Here is a 24,100-nt window from a genome sequence, read left to right as displayed (position 1 = left end):
GATTGGGAAATGTGCTCTTAAGGTGACTGTTTATATTGTGGTGAAAGATCTAATAATTAGAAATGTCCATGGGGCCCCTCATGGCCTGGATTCAGTCCCATGACTGCAGCGGCACACCTGTAGGGACCCTATGAGTTCTGGACTTGAAATTACCTTACGTTGGTCTGCTATTATGGCTATTTAATGCCAGTTCAATCCTAACAGTATTTGATTTTTTTTTTTTTTTATAAAAACATCAGACTGTGCATGTTGGCATTAGGTTTATCTCTGCAATGTTCCAAAATAGCGACATTATTTGACATAACATTGCTGAATACTCTATTATGCATTGATGAAAATTAAAAACTTTCTGTGATTTTTTTTAGGTTTGTATAACCTTGGGTACCTGTGCAATGATCAGGTTTGTTCTAACCATTAAAATTGCCAAATCAATGTCATCTACCCCTTGTTCCAGCAGCACAGTGTCCATCTGCATCCAACTGGGGACAGTTGATTTTGGTCCATAAACGCACATATTTGGCCTGAAATTTGCCTCTGCGTGCATTGACAATACCATAAAAAAAACGCATGTTTTAATGTCACCCAAAACATCAGTCCTATGTTCCATCACATAGGCATGGCATCCACATGTGCTTACACAGAAGGCCAGGTTTCAGTCTGAATAAGCACAGCTGGTTGATTTCTGGGTGCAAAATTGACCCTGTGTTAGCATTGACAGACAGATGGCACATCTGTTGGTGCTACTGAAGCTGAAATTGGATGGGTGTTAGCTTATTAAATACAGGTGGAGAAAACACAGAAACAGCAGTGTGTAAAAGAATTTCATATACTGTAATACAAAGTGGAAAAAAGAGGCACAAGCTGCCATATTTTTGCAGTTTGCACCCTGACCTGCCCAGCATATAGAAGAAACTGAACCCAGATGCAACCTATTTTTCTAATCTTATTTTAATGTCAGACAGATTTGACTGGTTCTGTACCATAAAGGAGAAATGTGGTTAAATTATATCATTTGCTTTTCACAGTACATGAGTCAATGTTTATATAAAGACAGTTTACCCTTTAGTAGTCTGTATAGGTTCATAATGAGGTCTATAACTCGAACTTTTTTGAAGAGTGAAAGGTTTAACTAGTACATTTAAGCATGACTGATACGTGTGCAAAGTAATGTAGTTATTTTCTAGACTTGTGTAATGTAGTGCACAGTATATCATAAAATCATACAACACAATATATCATAATTTCTGCTGATGGTGAGTTTTTCTACATGATGATTTTTAATCGTCTGCTTTAAAGGGATCCTGTCATCAGAAAACATAGTAGTGCTACTCCAGCAGAATTCTGCACTGAAATCCATTTCTCAAAAGAGCAAACAGATTTTTTTATATTCAAATGTGATATAGGGATAGACATTTTGACAATTTCCCAGCTGCCCGTGGTCATGTGACTTGTGCCTGCACTTTAGGAGAGAAATGCTTTCTGGCAGGCAGCTGTTTTTCCTTCTCAATGTAACTGAATGTGTCTCAGTGGGACATGGGATTTTACTACTGAGTGTTGTTCTTAGATCTACCAGGCAGCTGTTATCTTGTGTAAAGGTGGCCATACACGGATAGATCCGCTCGTTTGGCGATGTCGCCAAACGAGCGGATCTCCCTCCGATATGCCCACCTTGAGGTGGGCAATATCGGGCTGATCCGATCGTGGGCCCTAGGGCCCAACGATCGGATCCTAGCGTTCGCCAAACGGGCGGTCGGATCGCGGGACCGCATCAACGAACAGATGCGGCCGCGATCCGACGGGATTTTTAACCCCATCCGATCGAGATCTGGCCGACTTTCGGCCAGATCTCGATCGGGGAAGCCCGTCGGGGGCCCCCATACACGGGCCAATAAGCTGCCGACTTGGTCTGTCGGCAGCTTTTATCGGCCCGTGTATGGCCACCTTTAGGGAGCTGTTATCTGGTTACCTTCACATTGTTCTTTTGTTTGGCTGCTGGGGGGGAAAGGGGAGGGGGTGATATCACTCCAACTTGCAGTACAGCAGTAAAGAGTGATTGCTCTGTTTACAAGTTTGTACATAAGCATAATCACGTACCTAAATGATCCCATTTGTGTTTCATCTTTATTTCACTTTTAAGTGTAAATTAAATAACAGTAATGGTGTTTTTGCATGCTGTCATAAAATAACCTTTTTATAAGCCAACATAAAAGCTGTAAGTTTTCCAACACCATTAATGATTTAATGGAGGGTCATTAGATGGCTGCTTATCTCGGAATGGTTTCAAATAAAACACTGTAATAAAATCATTTTGGCCAGGAATTAAAGTAAATATCCTAGACATGACTGATATACCAATTACAAATATTATTATGACTAATGGTCTCTTAAATCATATATCTTTAACTCTGACTGTAATTACGAAAAAGCAACTAGTATTCTCAAGAATTATGTAATTAAAAAAAGCAGGGGGGTCTTTTCTTCTGCCAAGGGCAAGATGATATCACACTCAGAATGTGGAGCTTTCATCATGATAGGAAGCAGGCCCATAGGCTGAAGATATTACTTCACCATACAGTTAGGGGCACATTTACTTAGGGTCGAATATCGAAGGTTAATTAACCCTCGATATTCGACCGTCTAAGTAAAATCCTTTGACTTCGAATATTGAAGTCGAAGGATTTACCGCATTTCCTTCGAATAGAACAATTCGAAGGATTTTAATCCATCAATGGAACGATTTTCCTTTGATCAAAAAAAGCTAGGAAAGCCTATGGGGTGGTCGATTTTTTTTTTAAAGAGACAGTACTTCAACTATCGAATGGTCGAATAGTCGAACGATTTTTAGTTTGAATCGTTCGTTTCAAAGTCGAAGTCGTAGTCAAAGGTCGAAGTAGCCAATTCGATGGTCGAAGTAGCCAAAAAAATTCGAAGTATTTTTAATTCTAATCCTTCACTCAAGCTAAGAAAATGTGCCCCCACAAGTTATATTAAAAAATAATTAAGAATTCTTAAGTTGAAGAAGGCTGAAGGCAGGTCTCAGATTGGGTATCTGGCTGCAGACAGAACAGGTTAATGACCTGTAAACAGGCAAAAGGATTGGTATATGCACTAGGCACACAAGCATAACTGGATTCAGCAAGAACCCAGAACAGAGCAAAGCCTGAGGGGGCAATCAATAGGGCAGATCACATGATAATGGCGATATAAATGCACATGTGCTTAACACAGGTAGGGCCATCTGGGATTAGAATCCTAGTCTGTGTTGTATTTCCACACCACCAAAAAGGCTCTTCACTTAATCCCTGTCTTCTATGTATTACTTGTTTAGCCTAAGATTTGGCTTGTTCAATTCATGAAATGGACCACTCATAGGGCAACCTCACAGCTTTAATAAGCACATGGTTATCAATACCCTTGTCCACATTTGGACATATATAAAGTAAACAGTACCCCAAAATGCAGAATACACAGTACCACCTACAGGGGCCCTTCACCTAACCCCGGTCTTCTCTGCATTTAGCCTAACCTTTGGCTCGTTCACTTTGAGTTATCATTATACTGTATTCTTCCATAGAAATGGACCATCCATAGAACAACCCCACAACTTTACCAAGCACATGGATATCAATACCCTTGTCCACATTGTGACATATATAAAGTAAACAGAACCCCAAAATGCAGAATACACAGTACCACCTACAAGGGCAGATTAATGCATAGGCTACGCTAGGCTATAACCAGTGTCGGACTGGCCCACCGGGATACCAGGAAAACTCCCGGTGGGCCAAGGTGTCAGTGGGCCCTAGTGCTCCTAAACATTTGGCCTATTTCATGGCCATTCCCTATTTCTATGAGAACAAAGAGGCTAAATAGATGGAATAATAGGTTATAGTATGTATAACTAAAGAGACTAGGAGAAAAGAGGTTGAGTGAGGAGAGGAATAATAATAGTACTGAGAGTGGGCCCTTGGTCTAAATTTTCTTGGTGGGCCCCTGGTGTAAGGTTTTTGGGTGGGCCCCTGGTGTCCCAGTCCGACACTGGCTATAACATAGGGGTGCAGTGTGATCAAGAGCCCATTTAACCTTTTCAGTTTTATTTGTAAGCTGATTGCCAATAGCTTTACACACACCAAGGGGGTTATTTACTAAACTCCTTTAGTGGGCAAAACTCGAATATTTGTTTTTTTTTTAACTCAAATTTTTCAAAATGCATTAAAGCCGTATTTAGCAAAATAGCCAGAATCTGAAAATCCGCCATATCTCAGACCTGCCGAGGTTGTGTATAAGTCAATAGAAGAGGCCCCTATCCTATTTTGAAGTTTTTGTGGTCTGCGATGGAATTAGCCTGAAAATCCAATCTTTTTGGGCTAAAATCTGAAAAATTCAGGCTTTTCGAGAAAGCTATATAAATCCAAGAACGGGGAGCATCTCATCTCTCTCACACTCTCACCTCCGTGAGAGTAAGCGCATGATCTGATGTTTTGTATGCTTATACGTTGATATTACTTTTTAAAATGGATTATTAAAGTTTATACCTTTTTAACACACCACTCCGAGTGCTCCGTAAGTTGCTGTGTGTCTTTTCGAGAAAGCTGAACTGGTTAAATCGTGCTTTTTTTTAATGATAAATAAGGTCAAATCGTGGGTTCTAGTTTAGCCGTACTTTATTTTATTTAAAACAGTTATACGCATGCTCAAATAGTTTGTTTGCTCTGAGTGTCCTTCCAGTCTGTACCTTAGATAAACACACCCCTAAACACACCACACATAAATTATATTGCTGCTCTAACTTGTCAGTACTGTATTCCTCCTCTGGTTGTGAGTGAATAGCCTCACATCCTACAAAGATGTTTACAAACACAACAAAGGAAATAGTCAAAAATGGGTTCTGATGAGTATTCAGCCAAATGTATGGTGGGAATGAGCTACAGTGAGTTTGGCTCTGGTGAATTTTGCAAACAATTGGTGATGACAGCTGTTATTAGGTACTTGGAATGTGCTATGTACCCAGTAAATGTTTTGCAGCATGCATAAAGGTAGTAATGATCAGCAGGAGTGCCGTGCCAACAGTTAGTCATGTTTTCTTTACTTGTTCCAACTCAGTGCTAAAAGTACATGACGTACAGACTTCGCTCCCTTGACAATAAGAATTGCAGATAAGACCCATTAGCTCTGTTCCCCAGTAAAACCATTAGACGTTTAAAAATGGCAAAATTAAAGACTTCTTCCCCCCAAACCCATCTTTTTTATATATACTGTAAATTGTGCCAGCTTCCCCACTGTTTATGATCCTGCATCTTCAGCATAGCTGAGAGGATATATATATATATATACGTGATCTTCACGTTTTATTTTCTAACTTGTAGCTGACTGATCATGTTAATTGCTGATTGGCTTATGAGGATAACCACACTTGTGCAATTTTGCATCTACATTAGGCCCATTGTGCTCCTAAAGAGAGAAAAAAGTAAGGTGACCATAAGCAAGTAGATAGGCTTTTGGTTTCTATGGGTTCTGGCACCTGAGTGCCTAAAGGAGTAGTTTGCCTTTATAGTAAACCTATAGTATGTTATAGTTTTTGAATGATTTTTTTATGTTCTCCTTATTTTTCAGCTTTCAAAAGGGGGTCCCTGACCCTGGCAGTGAAAAGCTATTGCTCTGTGAGGTTACAGTTTTATTATTTTACTTAATTATATTTTATTGCTAATCTTTATATTCAAGCTCTTTCTTATTTATCTTCAGTTACTAGGGCAAACTGAACCCTAGCAACCACATAGCTGCTGGAGGCTCCAGGTAATACAGAAACCCTGGGGTTTCTAATTGGCAGAGGTGAATTGCATAAATAAAGGATACCAAGACTGTAGCCTATCTCAGAAAATACTTGATAACAAATTATCCAAAGTCCCAGGGGTCCCCCTTGTTCTCCGACTCATTCTCCCTCGAGTAAACGCAAACGGAAATTTCTTTTGATAAATGGGAGTCAGCGCTGAGATAAGCTTAGGGAGATAAGTACACAGCACCAAAATAATATAGTGTAGTATGATTTATTTTTCAATGGCCCACACTGACCCACTATTTACAATCACCAATTGTTGTTGTTTCATTAAGTTACTCCATAAAATTCATATTCCCACCGTCCTGAAACACCACGTGTATTAATCCTCTGGTGGGTACTTACAAATGTTTATTCATATTATGCGCACATCAAATAAATCCAATTTGATTTGCCAGATAGAGATCCCTGCTGTGGTTAAAAATATGGAGCACGTGTAAAACAGTTTTATTACTTATAAAAAAATTCTTAAAAATACACTCACAAGTGTGAAGGTTTCATTTGCAGATCAAGTCTCTGGGAAGAACAGTCATGAGTAAAATATTTGAATTGTTGGAAAAGGCATTAAAATATGTGCACGTTAAGGACAACGGCTTAATTGGTTTCATGCCCCCTCCCCCACAAAATTTTTATTCTGCCTCCAGTGTATTCATCATAGGTCACATATGCAAAGCACAAAAATTCGGGGATGAGCCCAGATTTCACATGTGGCTGTGGGGTCTGTTGATTTAGGACAAGAATTCTAACACCCGCACTCCAAAAGAAGAATTTATGAACAAAGTGCAGTGTATAAACTGCCAGATCTCCATGTTCTTTTACCAACAGCTCCAGAGTAATTGTGGCCACAGGCACTGATTTGCTCCACTGCAATTGCACCTCATTTGTGGGTTCAAGTTGTGATCAAAATTGTCAGATTGGGATGGTGTCATTTCAGACAACAGCCTTAGGGCCCTTACTCACGGGCGTTTGAAGCTGCGCTCCCCTGCGTTCCGGTTTTATACATTCAGCCTCAGGGGAGTGCAGGAGTAGACGCGCTGAATTCTTTTCACACAGACGCATGTAAGTGAAAAAATCCAATAGCACTCTGTTAGTGTTGCAAAAATCTTTAGTGATTTATTAGCCCATATCAAGGGTCCAGACGCATGTAAGCACTGAACGTAGAAAAAATGCAACATGCTGCGTCCCAACCTGCATTCGCCGCTTACTTGCGTTTGTTTGAGTACAGCCGCATTGAAAAGAATTCAGCGCGTCTACTCCTGCGCTCCCCTGCGTCTGAACGCATAAACCCGGAAAGCAGGGGAGCGCGGCTTCAAACGCCCGTGAGTAAAAAATATTATTAGCATGTAATTCCTTTGGAGCAAGTCTGTTGCATGTTTTACCACATCCTTCAACGGAATCAAAACAATGGATTTACCACCATGTTCATGGTGGCAGCAGCTTGAAGGGTTTCCCAGCTAGAATTGCCACTTTCTAGAAAAAAATACCAGTTTTTCCACATTTGTGATTTTTAATAACATTGTCATTAAAACTCGTTTTTACCAGCCCATTGGTAATCCTATCCGCCCCCATCAATAAGTGCAACTGTGCACGATTCATCAAGCTGACTGGACGGGAACTTAAGCTTTTAGCCCAACTATACAGAAGTGCAAGGAGCATGTTTGGGTAAAAATACCTTTAATGAACGGCATTAATACACAAAACATTTGTGTCATTTTTTTACACTGTAACTATAACTGAGCAGGCCCATGTGCAAGATGTGCACCAGGGCCCCCTCCCCTCCTGGAGTATGCCCAGCCTTTTAAGGCAGGCCTCACGTAGGGATGGGCAAATTTTTTTCGCTTTTGTAGGGCGTGGCAAACTTTTACACAGATTCACCCAGGATGAATCTCGATTCGTGCGATCGGATCTTTGCATCTATGGCCAGCTTTAAGAGAGATGCAAAAGCAGGGCAGGGTACAAAGTGTAAAAAGAAAGGTGAATCAGCAGCTACCTGCACTCCACATAATATAGTGAATAAAGTACCCCCTCTTGTAAAATATAAGGATATTATAAGTTACCGAGGAGTTTCATGACCATATTTTTTATACAGGTCATGGAACTCCGAGGTAACTTCTAATATCCTCATATTTTGCAACTGGGGGTACTTTATTTATTATAATACACACGTTTCAGTGAGTCATGTGACAGAAATGACATCAGAACCGATTATAACCGATGACATCAGAACTCACCGTTTATAAGGATATAATTTACAAATATTTGTGGCTTTTGTGTATTATAAGAACCCTATTGTCTTGCACTGGCAGAGCAGACTGGACCAGACCACATTCAATGAGGAGCAGGGGGGGTTCACAAGGTATTTCTTTTTACTTGATAGGAGCATGGACGTGTGTGTTTGTGGGGGGGGGGGCGTTGCATTAATTACCTGCTCTTGAATGGGAAAGTACCTTTGGAAGGAAGGGCAGGGGGGGGAATAGTAGCATAACACTGTGTATTCCATCCCCTCCTCCTCCTTCTATTCAGTTGGAGGAACAGGGATGTCATTGTAGCACAGACTCCGTGTATGTCTCTTTAAGCTGAAGCAGGATGTGCTCACTCCTCCTGAACCGGCGGCCAATCACAAGCTGCAAAGCGTCCTGTTCTGACGCCAGTTCCTTTGTGTGTAGCCGGCAGGCTTGAAGTGGGATCTTGTCACTTGGTGCTGATTATCTGGCAGCGGTTCCTTTAAATCTGCACGCCAGACCTCCAGGCAAGCGCCCCCTGCTATTGCACAATGCCCTTTGACTTCAGGAGGTGAGTCAAGCAGCTGTACTGGGGGGTATGAGAAAGATCAGTGCCAAGGGCATCTTCATGGTCCTAGGGACCTTCTTGTGGGTTAATGGAGGGGAATGGGGTGATGCAAAATACACAATAACATCATCAGTCCAGTGGTAACAGGGCATGCTGGGAATTGTAGTTTCCAACAGCAGGAGTGCCAATGATTGTACCTTTATGACCTTTTCTGGAAGCAAATGGCAGAACTGTTAATTAATGTGCAACTGTCAGAATAGCATGGGTTTAGCTGACACCTCTGGCTTTTCCTGTGCACTGAGCAGTTCTTCACAGGCTGTATACTACAAGAGAAAGAGAAATCTGTTTCATTAGGCTGCATCGTTTAATATATTTATCAAAAATCATTGTATAGAAATTAATAACTTCTGTGTTACGGACTCCGGGTTACTTCCAGGACAGGCTTTACGTTTGAGTTAAGGTTCTATGTATATAATTCATGTGATTAAATTGTATAATCACCAGGGCCGGAACTAGGGGTAGGCAGAGTAGGCACCTGCCTCTGGCTCCTACCCCCTAGTCCGGTCCCCTCTCTCCTTTCTGGACTGTCCACGTCTGTTCGCTCACGTTGATTGGCGCATGCGCACTGGCGTCCAGGGGCGTAACTATAGAGGAAGCAGGGGGGCCCCATGAGGCCCTAATTCATATACAGTTTCAATAAATATTGGTAAAACAAGTCAACTGCTAAAAATTTTGGGGGCCTGAAAAATAATTTGCTGTGGGGCCCCAGTAATATCTAGTTACGCCACTGCTGGCGTCAGTCTGTGCATGCACGCCAGCAGTGATTCATGCTTGCGCACCAGCGACTGTGCAGGCCAGCGTCTATTTGCCCATGCGTGCCCCCTTCGGCGCAACAGCTGGCCAGTTTGCCTGGGGCGCATGCCCGCCCTGGCCCGGCTCTGATAATCACATTTGCTTTACAGTGCTACGCAATATGTTGGCGCTATATAAATACATGTTAATAATAATACATAGGTGGCTGGAGTATAATGGCAGCTGTGGGTCCCAGAGCCAGGGAAATAGCAGTAAGATATTACTTATTATAAGACAGATATTCCTTTTTAAAGGGCACCTAGCGGGGTAAATTGTTTCCTGCATTAATAGAGTTCCGACTATGACTGGGAAAATAATACTATTGTTAGAAAAAATTGCCCCCCACCAGCACAATTTGGGCAGCATGCAAATTAATCTTAGTTTGCCAGATTATGCGCATGTGTGAGTTGGAGGCTTTCTTATTAAGCGCAAGCATGTAATGAAGCATGGCTGCCAGCATAGTGCTGTTGGGGGGCAAAGTTTTTAAAAAAAGTATTGTTTCCCCCAAAGAGAGAGCAGGCTGTAATAGCATGCATCAGTAGAAGATTAACGGATCCGAACACACTCTATTTATCTGCAGTCTGGGACCCTCTTTTTATTAATTTTTCACCACAATGATCAGCGGTTCAGGGGGTTTCAATCTCCCTTCATCAGGTGCCCTTTAAAGGTGATGTTCACCTTCCAAACACTTGTTTTCAGATTGTTCGCCAGCAATAAAGACTTTTATCAATTACTTCCATCTTTTATTATTTACAGTTTTTCCAAAATCTAAGTTTAAAGTTAAAAGTTTCAGTCTCTGGTGTTTCAGTCTGGCAGCTCAGTAATTCAGGCGCAGACTCTGAACGGTTACAATTCTGCAGCATTTAGTTGATACATTTCTCAGCAGCATCTCTGGAGTATTAGCAACTATTGTATCAATTCTAACAGCTGCCTCTAATGAAACTCTGGCACCCTGCTCAGCAGGAATAAAGATAAGAAATGAATCGACTAAATGTATCAATCCAGAGCAGATTAGAGGGTCGGCGGCCCCCTCTTCCCAGAGCTTCTTTAGTGGTGAAAAATTGAACTTTACACTTCAATTTTAGAAGAACGGTCACACATAGATAATGGAAAAAGTCTTTATTTCTGATGAACTCTCTGAAACCAACTGGACCGAAAAAGTGTTGGAAGGTGAACAACCCCTTTAAGAGATGCAAGAGCACAGCAGGGTGCAAAGTGCAAAAAACACATCAGGGTGCACCCACTACCGGCCCTGCACCCACTACCGGCCCTGCACATACTAAATGACCCCTATTGTCTTGGCCTAGCAAAAGAGCAGACTGGCCCAGACCACCTTGTACTCTGGCCATTCAATGAGGAACAGGGTCTACAAGGTATTTTATTTTAATTGATTGCGGAATGGATGGATGTGTGTGTCACATTGTATGAACAACCTGATATTGAATGAAAAAGTACTTTGTAAGGAAGGGCAATAATGACAATGTAGCACAGCACTTTGTTTGCCCTCCCCTCCCTCTTGCACTTTCCATTTGTTTCTAGAACCCTACCGGACAGTGTGCTCTGAATAATGAAAAAAAAAACGTTATTGTACATAAGGCAAATAGAATACTTTGCTCTGGCTCTGCAGCTCTGCTTGATCAGTAGTTATACCACTGACCTTTAGGATGCCAGAAGAATGTTGATTGTAAGGTACAACTCACCATTTATTGGAACAACCCACGTGACTTATGTGGAGTCTCTTTAAACTGAAGCAGGATGTGCTCTCTCCTCTTGAGCTGCCAGCCAATCACAAGCTGCAAAGCCTCCTGTGTGTGTAGCATGCAGGCTTGAAGAGAAATCTTATTTGGCAGTGGTAACATTAAATCAGCACTCTAGACCTCCAGGCAGACCTCCTTGAATGTCCTTTGACTTTAGGAGGTGAATGAGGTGAATGAGAATGTTCAGTCCCATTCAGTACAAAAAATATGTATATTTTGTTTCTGAAGCGATAGATACAGTAAACAATCCATCCTGTTAAATAAAGTGTAACTTATTAGAACCTTATCCACATCTTCCAATGTGCCGATACAATGGTATAACATTATTACATAGTGTATTGGATAGAAACGGATAACTTTTCTAATGTAGGAAACAGTTTAATACACGTTGCCCGCTTATGCGCATGGGGGGCCACACAGTCAAGCTCATATATCCAGTAAACTTCACATCTCAACTGTGTCTTATAAGTGTCTCCTCCTCTAGCATGGCTGGATACTTGCTCTATTGGCTGCATCATGGCCAATGTTTGGCCACCAGCTACAGGGCTATATCCTGTTTTTTTCCTGTAGCTTCTACACACTTCACACAGGGGGTGAGTGGACGGGAACCTGTCAGCCACCTATTCATTTTTTTTTTTTTTTTGCTCTCAACTATTATCATGCAGTTCAGTTGTGATAGGGCATGCTGGGGATTTTAGTTTCCAACAGCAGGAGTGATAATGATTGCCTTTATGGCATTTCCTTGCAAAGTGAAACAAATACCAGAATTGTCAATGAAGCCCATGTACATCAATCAGAATGGCTTGAGGATAGGAAGTATATTGCATAGAAATATTATAATAACTGCTGTACAGCATATTTGTTTGCCTTTATATATTATTGGTTTAGGATTACATTCAGTATAGCCTGTAGGTTTGGTTTAGGTTTAAATACATATGGTGCTGGTTGCAAGAGAAAATAGAAATTACTTGTGTATATTGCAGTGGACAGATTATAATCCTCACATTGGAATGCATGGCAGATACCCAGACAGGTGCTTTAAAAGACCCAAAGATAAAAAAAAAAAATTGCTAATGAGAGATGCTTCATTGTAATCAGTGGAACAAATCCATTGTGTTCTGTCAGCTAAAGTAAAAGTTGCTTTATGAAAGAAAATCCAGGCAGGTGGGTTGCACTGATTGCATTTGACTGAATTGCTGCCTTTCATATTTGTTTTATTTTTGCACAAGCTCTAAGGGGATTATTTACTAAACTCCGAATGCAAAAATCCCAAAAAATTTGAATTTTTTTTTTATATAAAATCTGACTTTTAAAAAATCAGGAATTTTTTGGAATGTATTAAACCCCGAGGATGGAAAAGTCCGAATATGAAAATCCGGCATTTCAGACCTGTCGAGGTTGTATATAAGTCTATGGGAGAAGTCCCAATGATTTTTCATGTGCACTGGGTTTCGTGCAATACCCTGAAGTTTTCTGAGTTTTCGGGTGAAAATTCAGAAAAAAACGTGAAAATCGGACGAAAAAATCCCAAAAAATCGTGAAAATCACAAATCTAATTTTCGGGAAAATGTAATAATAAATAAGCGTAAAGAACCCGAACGGATTTGATCGGAGTTTGTAGCAGAAAATATTGAGATAAATTCAGACTTTAATAAATAACCCCCTAAGTGTTCTTTAGCTTTTATTGTTACAGTCCAGACTAAGATTCAAAATAGGCCCTGGTATTTCAAGTACACAGTGGCCCAAACAAGCCCTGCACAGGTCCAATAAATAGTGACTGGCTTCTATAGTGCAATGTATTTTTTTAATCTGCAATAACTAAGGCTAGTGTTATGTGTTACCTTTTCTACGCTGGTGTAATTACGCCAGTGGAGAAAGCATGTTCAGCTCTTCCCCTCCATCTTTGGAATTCACAGACAGGCACAGCATCTGCCTTTCAGTGAACATGGGGTGAATTCCATTTTAGATGGAATTTGTCCAGTTTTACAACCTTGTCAACCAGTTTCTGAAGCATTGAGTATCACACTGAATAAATATTAATTGGAGCAAAGCCCTGCAGTGTCAGATGGCCTCAATTTTCAAGGTTTTTGCTTGTCTCTTTCAATCTCCGTATGTGTCTCTCCACTGTTTCCGACCAAGGGGCTCATGGTTAGTGATGTTCCATTGTTTTGTTCATTATTTCCTACAGCCTGACCTATCAGAACCGCAGGAAGTCTAATGATAGACTTGATGATGATGATGATGCTTGAATATAGCTAATAATTGAACTTTACTGACAAAGCCCAGAGACTAATCTTCCATCCTAGCCATAGGCTTCAGAGTAATTTTAAATGAAGCTTGGCTTGAGGGTAAGATAGGTATATAATTGTTCTATTCAACAGCATATAAGTGCCTTCCCTGGTAACCCCTGTGGATTTCAGTACAGGTAATATCGTCTCTAGAGCTTTCGGCCTTGGACACACATAGTTGAAGGCTCCAGTCTGTGTATTTTTGCAGGCTAAGGGGAGGGGCACACTGGCAGATTTGAGAGATTTAATCGCCTGTCGACTAATCGCTTCTTCTGCGGGGCGACAATCTCCCTGAACTGCCTTCCCCCTGCTATAATGAGAAAATGCCTGCGCCAATGCACTCGCAGCACTTAGATTTCCAAGCCACCCGAAGTTTCCTCGTGAGGCAACTTAGGGCAACTTCGGAAATCGAAGCACCGCGAGTGCATTGGCGCAGGCATTTTCTCATTGTAGATTTTGGTCACTGGACCTCTCCCATTGACTTATACATGAATTCGGCAGGGTTCAGGTGGCAAATAGAATTTGACAAATCTCAAAATTGGAATTTAAATTTTTTAAACAATTTGATTCGAGTTTGGATAAGTCACTTGTCAAATTTGACAGTTTAGACCATAAAAAAAAGTTCTAAAAATTTGAATTTTCAATTCGACCCTTAGGGGCAGATTTATCAAAGGCAAATTTTCTAATTTAAAAAATCCTAATTTAGAGTTACTTTGACTAGGCAATAGTCCAAATTCGATTCAAATTTGAAAACATTTTTTCCTTCTACAATCAATTTGGAGTCATTTGGTGGACTTTTGAAAAAAAAAATGTAAAAAAAAAATAAAAATTTGGGGGTAAAAAGCCTCGAATCGAATTCGATTCGAATTTGCAGCTCAGTCCTATTAATCCATTTTTAAAAAATCTGATTTTTTAAATACATTTTGATTGGTCTTTTTTTTTTTTGAATTTCGAGTTTATGGGAGTTGATGGAAGTTTTTAGACACTCCCATAAACTCTAAATTTGACCCTTGATAAATCTGCCCATTAATAAATCTGCCTCTAAATGTATCCAATTTAGAACAGTTACTGAGGCGGCAACCCCCCTTCCCCCCCAGTTTGCTGAAACTTTACACTTCAATATTAGAAAAACAGAAATAGAAAATAGAAAGGCATTGCAAGAAATTTTTATTTTTGGCAAACTATCTGAAAACAACTAAACTGAAATAAGTGTTTGAAAATGAACAACCCCTTTATAGCAGAGACAGACTAGAATATTCGGGGAGATTAGTTGCCCAGCAACTAATCTCCCCTATCTGCCTCCCCGTTGGGTAGAATCGAAATCGCCGGTGGGATGGCACTCGGAGCGTTTTGTTTTCCAATGTGGCCCGGAGTGCAACTAAAGGGCTAATCGCCTCTTCATCGGGGCGACAATCTCCCCGAGCTGCCTTCTCCTACCTTCCTGCCGGCTATAATGAGAAATCGCCAGCGGGATGGCACTCGCGGCGCTTCGTTTTCCAAAGTCACCTCACACGGAAACTTTTGGGCGACTTTGGAAAACGAAGTGCTGCGAGTGCCATCTCGCCCCGAATCTGCCCATGTGCCCTTACCCTAAGGCTCTCTACCTGTCATGTTAAGGGAACCTCAAAAACCAGATCACAAGCACCAGCTTTCTGAATTTGTAGGGGTCAGTTACCCAGAAGCTCAGAGGTTTACCTTTCTGTACAGTAACAAAACGTGCCATCATTACATGTCTCCGTTATCTTACATCCTGAACCTCTTATCTGTTTTCTGATAAGAAGATCAAACGTCCTAAAACTGTGTGTGACTAATGCAGGAGCTTATTGTTGTTTCAAGGGTTTTATTTGTTTACCCTTTCTTTAATTCTAATATACAGCAAAAAACCTTTTCCCTCTTGCCTGAAGATAGAGGGTGAGAATCGAATGTGTGTTTATGACTCCCTGCCTTGCAGCAATTTAAGATGTTGACTTGGGCTTTGATACAGTGTATGCCACTGTTTGCTTTTACATTACTCTTTGAGATGATCACATTGTGGTTATTTCAATACAAAAAGTGTATAAGGGTGGTGGCAGACAAAGATACTGGGGGAGATTAGTTGCCCAGTGACAAATCACCTCTTCTTTAGGTGACTAATCTCCCCCAAATGCCTTTGCGCTGCTAGAATGTAAATCGCTGGCAGGATGGCTCTCGGAACGCTTAATTTTCAGAAGTCGCCCAAAGTTGTCTCACGAGGCGACTTCGGAAAGCCAAAGCAACCTGAGTTCCATTCAGCCGGCGATTTACATTCTTGCCGGCGGGAATCCATTTCAGGGAGATTAGTCACCCAAAGAAGAGCCGATTTATCGATGGGCGACTAATCTCCCCAAGTAGTAGCATGTTCCACTACCCTTAAGGGTTTAGCAGTTGTCTGAAGACTCATTCAGTGTGCTAAAATGGCCATTTTTGTCTTTTGTCTCTGTCTAAAATAAGAAATAAAATATAGCAAATGCTGTTAACACTTTTCTCTCATAAACTTGAAGAAATGAAATGGTCACTCTTCAAACAATGACTTGCTATCTGTACCATAAAACTTTAATGGTCGGTTCTTTACCCAAAAGTCAGTTAGGATCACTCCCAAAAAGGCAGACACACTGTGGAGTGACACAAAATATCCAGCAAGGTGTTTTCTCTACCACAGTGCATAAATAGAGGCACATTTATCAAAGGTCAAATTTCAAATTCAAGTGAATTTTTTAAACTAAAAAATTGAAATTCGATTGGGGGGTTATTTATTGTAAAAAGAAAACTGAATATCTAAAACTCGAACGAATATTACCGATGAACAATGTGAAAACAACTGAACTGAAAAAAAGTGTTTGGAAGATAGACAATCCCTTTGATACATATTTTATTGTGCAGGTGATATTAATATCTTAATCAAGGAATGTGGAGTCCCAAAAGTAGGTAAGGGAGAATTGGCCTTCCTTTTTTAAAAGGCACTTTTCCCATTTACTGGATTGTACTGAGAAAAATTACAAATACAAGACATTGTAGAACCATTGAGATTTATGTTAAATAGTGGATTTCCTTGTCCCCTAGCAATACTATGATTTACCATAGACATTGTGATTCTCATTCTACTTAATAAGAAAAGCTTACCAGCAGTGAAGTCTGTTCTCCCAAAAAGCCATGGTTTTCAATGCATAAGGCTAGTTTCAGGCCCACAGGCTGAGAATCTGCTGCTCCTCTGTTCCTCGATGTGCCTGCACCGAGATACATTACCTTGGCCCGGGTGCAGGCAGACAGCACCGAAATGCAAACTCTTGTGTAGTGCCCCCAAAATCTACTTGCTAAGGCAATGCATTTAAATGGGGGAGCAGTGGAGGAGTGGATTCTTGGCCTGTGTATCTCTGCAGGCCAAGATCTGCTAACCTAAAGAAACAATTTTCCACTGTACTCTCGAATACAAATACCTGTATGAGTTCTCAGAAAACAATGAAAAAAATGTTGCTTTGCAACCACGTATGTCAGGTTTGAGATTATTTTACAAAGTCATTCTTAAGGTGGCCATACACGGGCCGATAAAAGCTGCCGACAGACCAAGTCGGCAGCTTATTGGCCCGTGTATGGGGGCCCCCGACGGGCTTCCCCGATCGAGATCTGGCCGAAAGTCGGCCAGATCTCGATCGGATGGGGTTAAAAATCCCGTCGGATCGCGGCCGCATCTGTTCGTTGATGCGGTCCCGCGATCCGACCACCCGTTTGGCGAACGCTAGGATCCGATCGTTGGGCCCTAGGGCCCACGATCGGATCAGCCCGATATTGCCCACCTCAAGGTGGGCATATCGGAGGGAGATCCGCTCGTTTGGCGACATCGCCAAACGAGCGGATCTATCCGTGTATGGCCACCTTTAGTTTAGTGTAATCTTTGTATAGATCATCTTATAAGATAAATATAGATGTGTTTAAACAATGTTCTTCTAATCAGTCTTAGTTATGTGATAGCCAAACAATTCATGTGATTCCGTCTTCCCTTTTGCCAAGCTAGACATGCTCTTTGTCTTAGAACTCTATTCTTCAGCACTGCATTTTTATTCTCCGTACTGAATTTAAAAAAATCTAAATCTGCTAAGCCCAGCATGACTTTTATTGCTTGTTGATATAAAGGGCAAGCTTGGCTGTGCAGCATAGAACATCATCAGGGGCTAGAAAACAGAGCTTGAAGTTGGGTGGAACCTCCAGCATGTCACTATCATCCTCATTTATTTATATAGCATCAGCAAGTTAATGCTTTACATTAATTTATAAAAAAACAGGGTATTCCAACACACAGAAAAACAAAAAAAAACATTTTTCTATGTTTTGTGGCCAGAATTCTTTGTTGCAGCTGAATTTTTATAAAAAATTGCAGATTCTAATTGAAAATCTAGACTGCTATGAGCTCTTAAAACTATCTTTAAAGCCAGAGTACTTTTATGATTGCTTTACAGTTTTCACTGTGAGCAACATTCCTCGCTTTTGGGGATACATCAAATCCCGGATTCAGGTTGACTGAATCCCAGCATTTATATTTGGCCGAATCCCAACTTTTGCCCAGAACGGATACCCAAACTCTCCAAATCACACGAACCTTTAAACATGAACATTATCACATGGATTTTACACCATTTTTTCTCAGTTCTAAATATTCAAATTAGGCATCAGCTTGGGTTCAGTATGCAGGCAAATCTTTTGTGGAGAATTTGGTGTTAGGCAGAATCTAAAAATTGCATTTAGCAGTGTTTCTACCTGTGACTCAGAACCAGCTGGTATAAAGCATGGGAACCCCCTAAAAAGTATGGGAACCCCCTAAGCTAAACTATTGGTTTGCTGATAGCAAGCCAATAATTTACATATACAGTCTAAAAATAAAGTTAAATAGTATATCAAATCATATTAATGGTTTTCGGTTTTGGTCAGCTGAAACCAAAATCTTCCTTGTAGCATATTTGTACCCCACCACCAGTCCCAATGGATCTGCGCCCCTGTAATGAAACCTGTGAGCTTGGAATAACCCTGAAGATCAAAAATCAAAATAGATAATGGAATGTAATGAGTATGATTCATTACAGAGAAAAAGGAAATCATTAAAAATTTTTTTTGGATAAAATGGAGTCTATCGGAGGTGGCTATTCAGTAATTCAGGACTTTCTGGATAACAGATTTCCGGATAATGGATCCCATACATGTAAGTTGAGAAAGCTGCAAAATATTCCTTTTTGTAAAGATCTACTCTATATATAAGCAGTTGGATGTCTAACAATAGAATGAGTACATTGCAAACTGCTTTTCAAACCACATTTCTTTCTACGAAAACAACAAACCTGTCAAATCTGACTGCTGTCAGCTGCCTTGTGCATTTAGCTACATGACGATTTAACTGTAAGGTTTAGTCTTTTTTTTTTCTGGTAGCCATCTCAATGAAGTGCCATTTCTGCTTTGCGGATTATATTTAGAATTTATTTTAAGGTGTGCAGGAAGTGGTTCAATCATTTTCTAGGACACCAGTCGAGTGTAAAGGAGTTGATGGAATTGATAAAAAGATTTCCATACCAAACCAGTTAATAGGTCATCTAGTTTTTCCTCTGATACTAACCTATTTTAATGCACAGCTCTAGTCTTTAAATATCTGAGGATAATGACTTCCTAAAACAGATATAGCTCAGGATGTGAGCCAAAAAGCGCACTCCTTTCTGGATTTTACACCATTTTTTCTGGTCCCCTGAAAAATGTAAAAAATGGGAACTTTAATGTAAATGTAATATTTTGCTAATTTTACAAAGCACCCTGAGCCCCTTGTTTAGCAGAACAGTATACAGTATATGCGCACACTAATCATACCTTACTGACCCGGGTGCAGAAGCCAAAGCCTGAAATTTAAGGGCAGAAACACATGCTGCTATTTTGGGAGATTAGTCGCCCAGCGACAAATCGCTTCTTTGGGAGACTAATCTCCCCGAAAAGCCTTTCCGCCGGCTAGAATCTAAATCGCCGGTGGGATGGCACTCGGATCGCTTCCTCGTGAGGCAACTTCGGGCGAATTCGGAAAACGAAGTGCTCCGAGACTAATTTCGCCCAAAAGCTGCGTGTGTCTCTGCCCCTTGTGACTGGATTTCCTGATCAACTGGTACAACTGCCTCACTAGAGGCACTTTTATCAAAGTTCGAATTCATGTGAGTTTTTTAAAGCTCCCCTAAACTCATAAATTCGACCAATTGAAATTTCTTAATAAAATCTGAAGTTTTACAACTCGGATGAGAATCGAATTGACCCGAAAACTCAAATTTAGGGATGGGCGAATTTTTTCGTCTCGTTTTGCCGAAAAAATTACGCCCGTAGATTTGCTGCGCGACAATTTTTTTGATGCTCATAGACTTTAATGGGCGTCTGCGACATTTCGCGGGCGGCAAATTTTTGGCGAAACTAAAGGGATCAAATTCGCCCATCCCTACTCAAATTGTATTCAATTTGACTTTGAATCTAATTTAAAGAACTCCAAATTGGTCCCTGGACCTCTCCAATTGACATAAACAGCTATTCGGCAGGTTGTAGGTGGCGAATAGTCAAATTTGAGTTCCTAAAGGGACCAGAGTAAGATAAATTTAGAAAATCGAATACAAATTTTTTAAAAAAAACTCAAATCGTAATTTAATAACTCCCTAGTCGAATTTGAGAGTTTTGACCAAAAAAAAAATTTAAAATTTGAATTTTCACTTCGACCCTTAATAAATCTGCCCCCCTAATCTCCATGTGTGCCATTGCCCTTAAAGAACCTTCACCTGGGGAGCAGCTAGTCTGAAACACCAGAGAGAGGAAAATAGAAAGCAAAAAAAAAAATAATTCTAAACAATGGAATTGTTAAAAATAACTAGAATTAAATCTGCTGGGGGGTAGGATGGCTTTTCAAAATGTGGTGGGTACTTGTGTGTTCACTTGCCTCCCTTTATGTTTCAATAAAATTCCCCTGATACTGTTTGTAGGATGTGGGTTGGTTTTATTTCTAGCGAGGGTTAAGTGCGAATGGCCTTCTATGATAACTAATTGTTGTATTGTGTGGGTTAGTGGTTTGACTTTTGCAAGCTATCTTCGGTTAGCTGGGGCGTTGATATTTTTAGTAGATATATTTCCCTCAATACTTTTTGTCACTCAGTACTGGCTGCATAGTCATCTTTAAATAGTCCCTCACGCCTACTTCTCTATGTAAATCCCCACGCACAGGCTTCCTCCCTCGCATTTTCACCCTGTGTCTCAAACGATCAAAATGTGTGCGGATTGTAACAGGTGGTATTTTATGCAAGAACGGTTGCAGATTTCCTGTGGCTTTTGATCTTGCTGTGTATTCATTAGAGTGCAAAACTTCATTAAACAGCCGAAAAGGATTAGCCTATCAAATTCACCCATAATTACACTTTAACCCATTTATTACTTTAAAGGGGACCTGTCACCCCAAAAAATTATTCATAATCCTATTTTATCACATCAGTCAAGCAAAATGAACTTTAAGTGCACTATATAAATTATTTGAATCTTGTTTCCTCCAGTCTGGGAATTCATAATTATAGCAAGCAGGCAGGAGCCATTTTGTGGACACTGTTATTAAGACAAGCCTTGTATCATCTCAGAATCTTGTTTGTGCACCAGAATGGGGGACCTGATGTCCATCCCCATGCCCTGGCTACACAATTAAACAGTGAAGAGAATGGGGGAATGTGGGGAGAGCAGTGACATCTAGGAAGTGCTGAATAGAAAGTGAAAATAATTGTCTGCCCCACCTCTATGCCCAGGGCAATATTTGATTGACAGCAGATATATTTAAATGAGTTTACAACAGCTATGAATGCTTTAATAAAAAATAGAAATTGGATTTCATGTTTAATTTGAAAAGGACTTTTATTATACAGCTTTTTGTGTCTGGGTGACAGGTCCACTTTAAGGTGGCTATGCACTGGCCGATAAAAGTTGCCGACAGACTGAGTCGGCCAGATGTCGATGGGACAGGACTAAAAATCCAGATCGAGGCCGCTGATGTGGTCCCACGATCCGCCCGCCCCCTACCCTTCGTTATGATCCGACCTTTGGGCCCTAGGGCCCACGATCAGATCAGCCTATCGTCCACCTCATGGTGGGCATATCGGGGAGAGATCCGCTCTTTTGACGACATCGCCAACTAGTGGATCTCTCTATGTATGGCCACGTTTAATTGTGCTAGGCCTTCCAGAGAACACCGGCACACTGGATGCTATGGGCAATTGCTCTGCTCTAGTTCAACACGTGTTCTTAAACGAGACCTGGTTTGTGTGCAGACACATACATTTTTATTGCTAAATCAAATTAAAATCATTGCTGGACTACAGATCCAAACCTTTCACCTTATTATATGTAGAGAAGTGATGTGAGCTGTAGTTCAGCAACATCTGGGGACTTTTAAGAAGAAGGCTGTTTTTTTTTTGTTTATAAAAATAAAGAATATTCAGACTATGCGGGAAAATGAATGACTAGACAAGAGAGAGTAGGTGTATAGATTTAAGGCTCTTGCACACATCTTTTAAAGGTGTGTCTATTAAAAAGCTTCTTAAAATATACATTGTGTTTATAAATGCAAGTGAGTTTACATACCTCCCAACATTTTGTAAATAGAAAGAGGGACAAAAAGATTTGTTGCGCTACAAAGTTTCTAACTTAATTGTCTTTTGCCAGAGAGCCCAGAATAGATACTTAGATACTTTGTTACAATATAAGATAAGCAGGTCTCTTGGGGAAACTGTGACTTAATTACCTTCATTAGCAAAACTGTAATAACATATTAAAATCACAGAAATGTGTTATGGTTATTAGGGGGTGTGACCACAAAAATGGGCATGGTCAAAAAAATATAGTAAGTATATACTGTATATTTACTTCCCTATAAGCCCTTATTTCATTTTGTTATTGGCTACTGTCTTTCACATAGTAACCGTAAATAGGCAAAAAATACGCTTCTACTTTCCCTTTAACCTGCTGTTAAGGGTAATTTAGTCCTAAATACAAAAAATCTAAATTTCAGGGCGGTGAAGTTGCTTCTGGCGCATCGTACAATTTTGAGTCCCATTCAAGGCACATTCTGTGCCCAAACTCATATTCGTAGAATGAAAGTTATATTCCAAGTTATTCCCACAGGGAGGGTTTGCTATGGGATGTGACTTACTTGGGTCAGCATTCCTTTGTAATCTTAAAATAGTGTCAGGAAGCTGGATTCCGCATGTATTGGCAAAGGAAATAGCAAGACTCTTTTTTTTTCCATCCTTCCCTGGCGGCAGACTTGGGGCCATGACTGCAATATTATGAAATACTACCATTCATTCCACTGCCTTTCATAAACACTGAAAGCGGTGCCATTACATTGATTGACATGCAGCAGCTAAAGGGTAAAGCAGGTGTTGCTGGCAAGGAATTTGAGCATTTTATGTTCCATGGTGATCGCTGAATGGATCACTGAGAATCTTGACATGCTCAAGGGCTTACTCTGGCTGCACTGTGATGTAGCCATCATGGGTTGGAAATAAAACATACAAAAAGTAATGTTTCTAATGACATGCTTTTAGGTAAGATGTACAGAAACCTGTAGACATCTGTGGACCCATGTTTTATGTGTGCACTGTGTTCAGATGGTGTTTAACATAGACCAGACTGTAGCTAAATTCTGGTGTTATACTTACAACTGAGAATGGAAATTACATGGGTTGGTAACTCACAAAATAATAACAAATTCCACCATTATGCCTATGAAATGGATAGGGGTGTTTCACCCTGCATCTGCCTTACAATAAAAGGTTAGAACCAGCTGCCTAGTGTTGTACAGTACTTGAACGCTCTACATTTCATTTGCTAGTCTAAAAGTCTTGTGTACAAAAGCCCAAAAATCAAGAAATTCTAGAATTCAGTCATATTCCATGGCATTGACCAGGATCAGACTGGGCCAGTGGGACATAGAGAAATACCTGGGGGGAGAAACAGGGACCGAGGGGGTGTGGGGACCCCTAGGGTTACAGCCCTGGTGGGCCTCACACACCCCAATCTGATCCTTGCATTGATTACAAGGGAGCTTACTACTTTAGAGATGGTCCTATTCATTTGGTGGCCAAAATTTCATAAAAATGGTAGAATTAGTGAATGGTCTGGAGTTATATGTATGAGCCAATTATAAGATAGCGAGAAAATCAACAATATTTGCACTTCAAAGTAAAATGCCTTTTATATTGTTGATTTTTATTGATTTTCAACAAATATCATAAGACATTGGTTCCATATGCAAATACATACGCAGCACAGTTGCAACACAGTTCTCACACATTGTTTTCCTTCAAACATTTGTGTTTGTATAATAGCCTAATTTTAGCTTCACAGAACGAAACACTATACTAGTATCAAATCAATATGAGAGCCGTTACTTCCAGTACTCATGCTGAGGCTGTTTGGTATATACTGTCCGCTGTCATTACCTTTTTCATTTTTGGGTAGGAAATAATAGTACAGAGGAAGAACAAAGGGAGGAAGGGAATAACAGGCAAAGCACACATTACCTA

General features: G+C 40.5%; 1 protein-coding gene across 1 annotated transcript in view; it reads left to right on the top strand.

Annotated features, from left to right (window-relative positions):
• Positions 1 to 8,423: 8,423 nt before the first annotated feature.
• The window catches only part of ergic1.S (endoplasmic reticulum-golgi intermediate compartment 1 S homeolog), a 70,610-nt gene continuing 54,933 nt past the window's right edge, over positions 8,424 to 24,100 (top strand). Inside the window, 1 exon segment of the mRNA NM_001091317.1 lies at positions 8,424 to 8,626. Within this exon segment, the coding sequence (NP_001084786.1) occupies positions 8,607 to 8,626 (20 nt within the window). The 5' untranslated portion in view covers positions 8,424 to 8,606.

This window comes from Xenopus laevis, chromosome 3S (assembly GCF_017654675.1).
Source record: "Xenopus laevis strain J_2021 chromosome 3S, Xenopus_laevis_v10.1, whole genome shotgun sequence".
Lineage (NCBI taxonomy): Eukaryota > Metazoa > Chordata > Amphibia > Anura > Pipidae > Xenopus > Xenopus laevis.
Note: the sequence above shows the minus strand (reverse complement) of the source record. Positions and strands in the feature narration are given on the sequence as shown.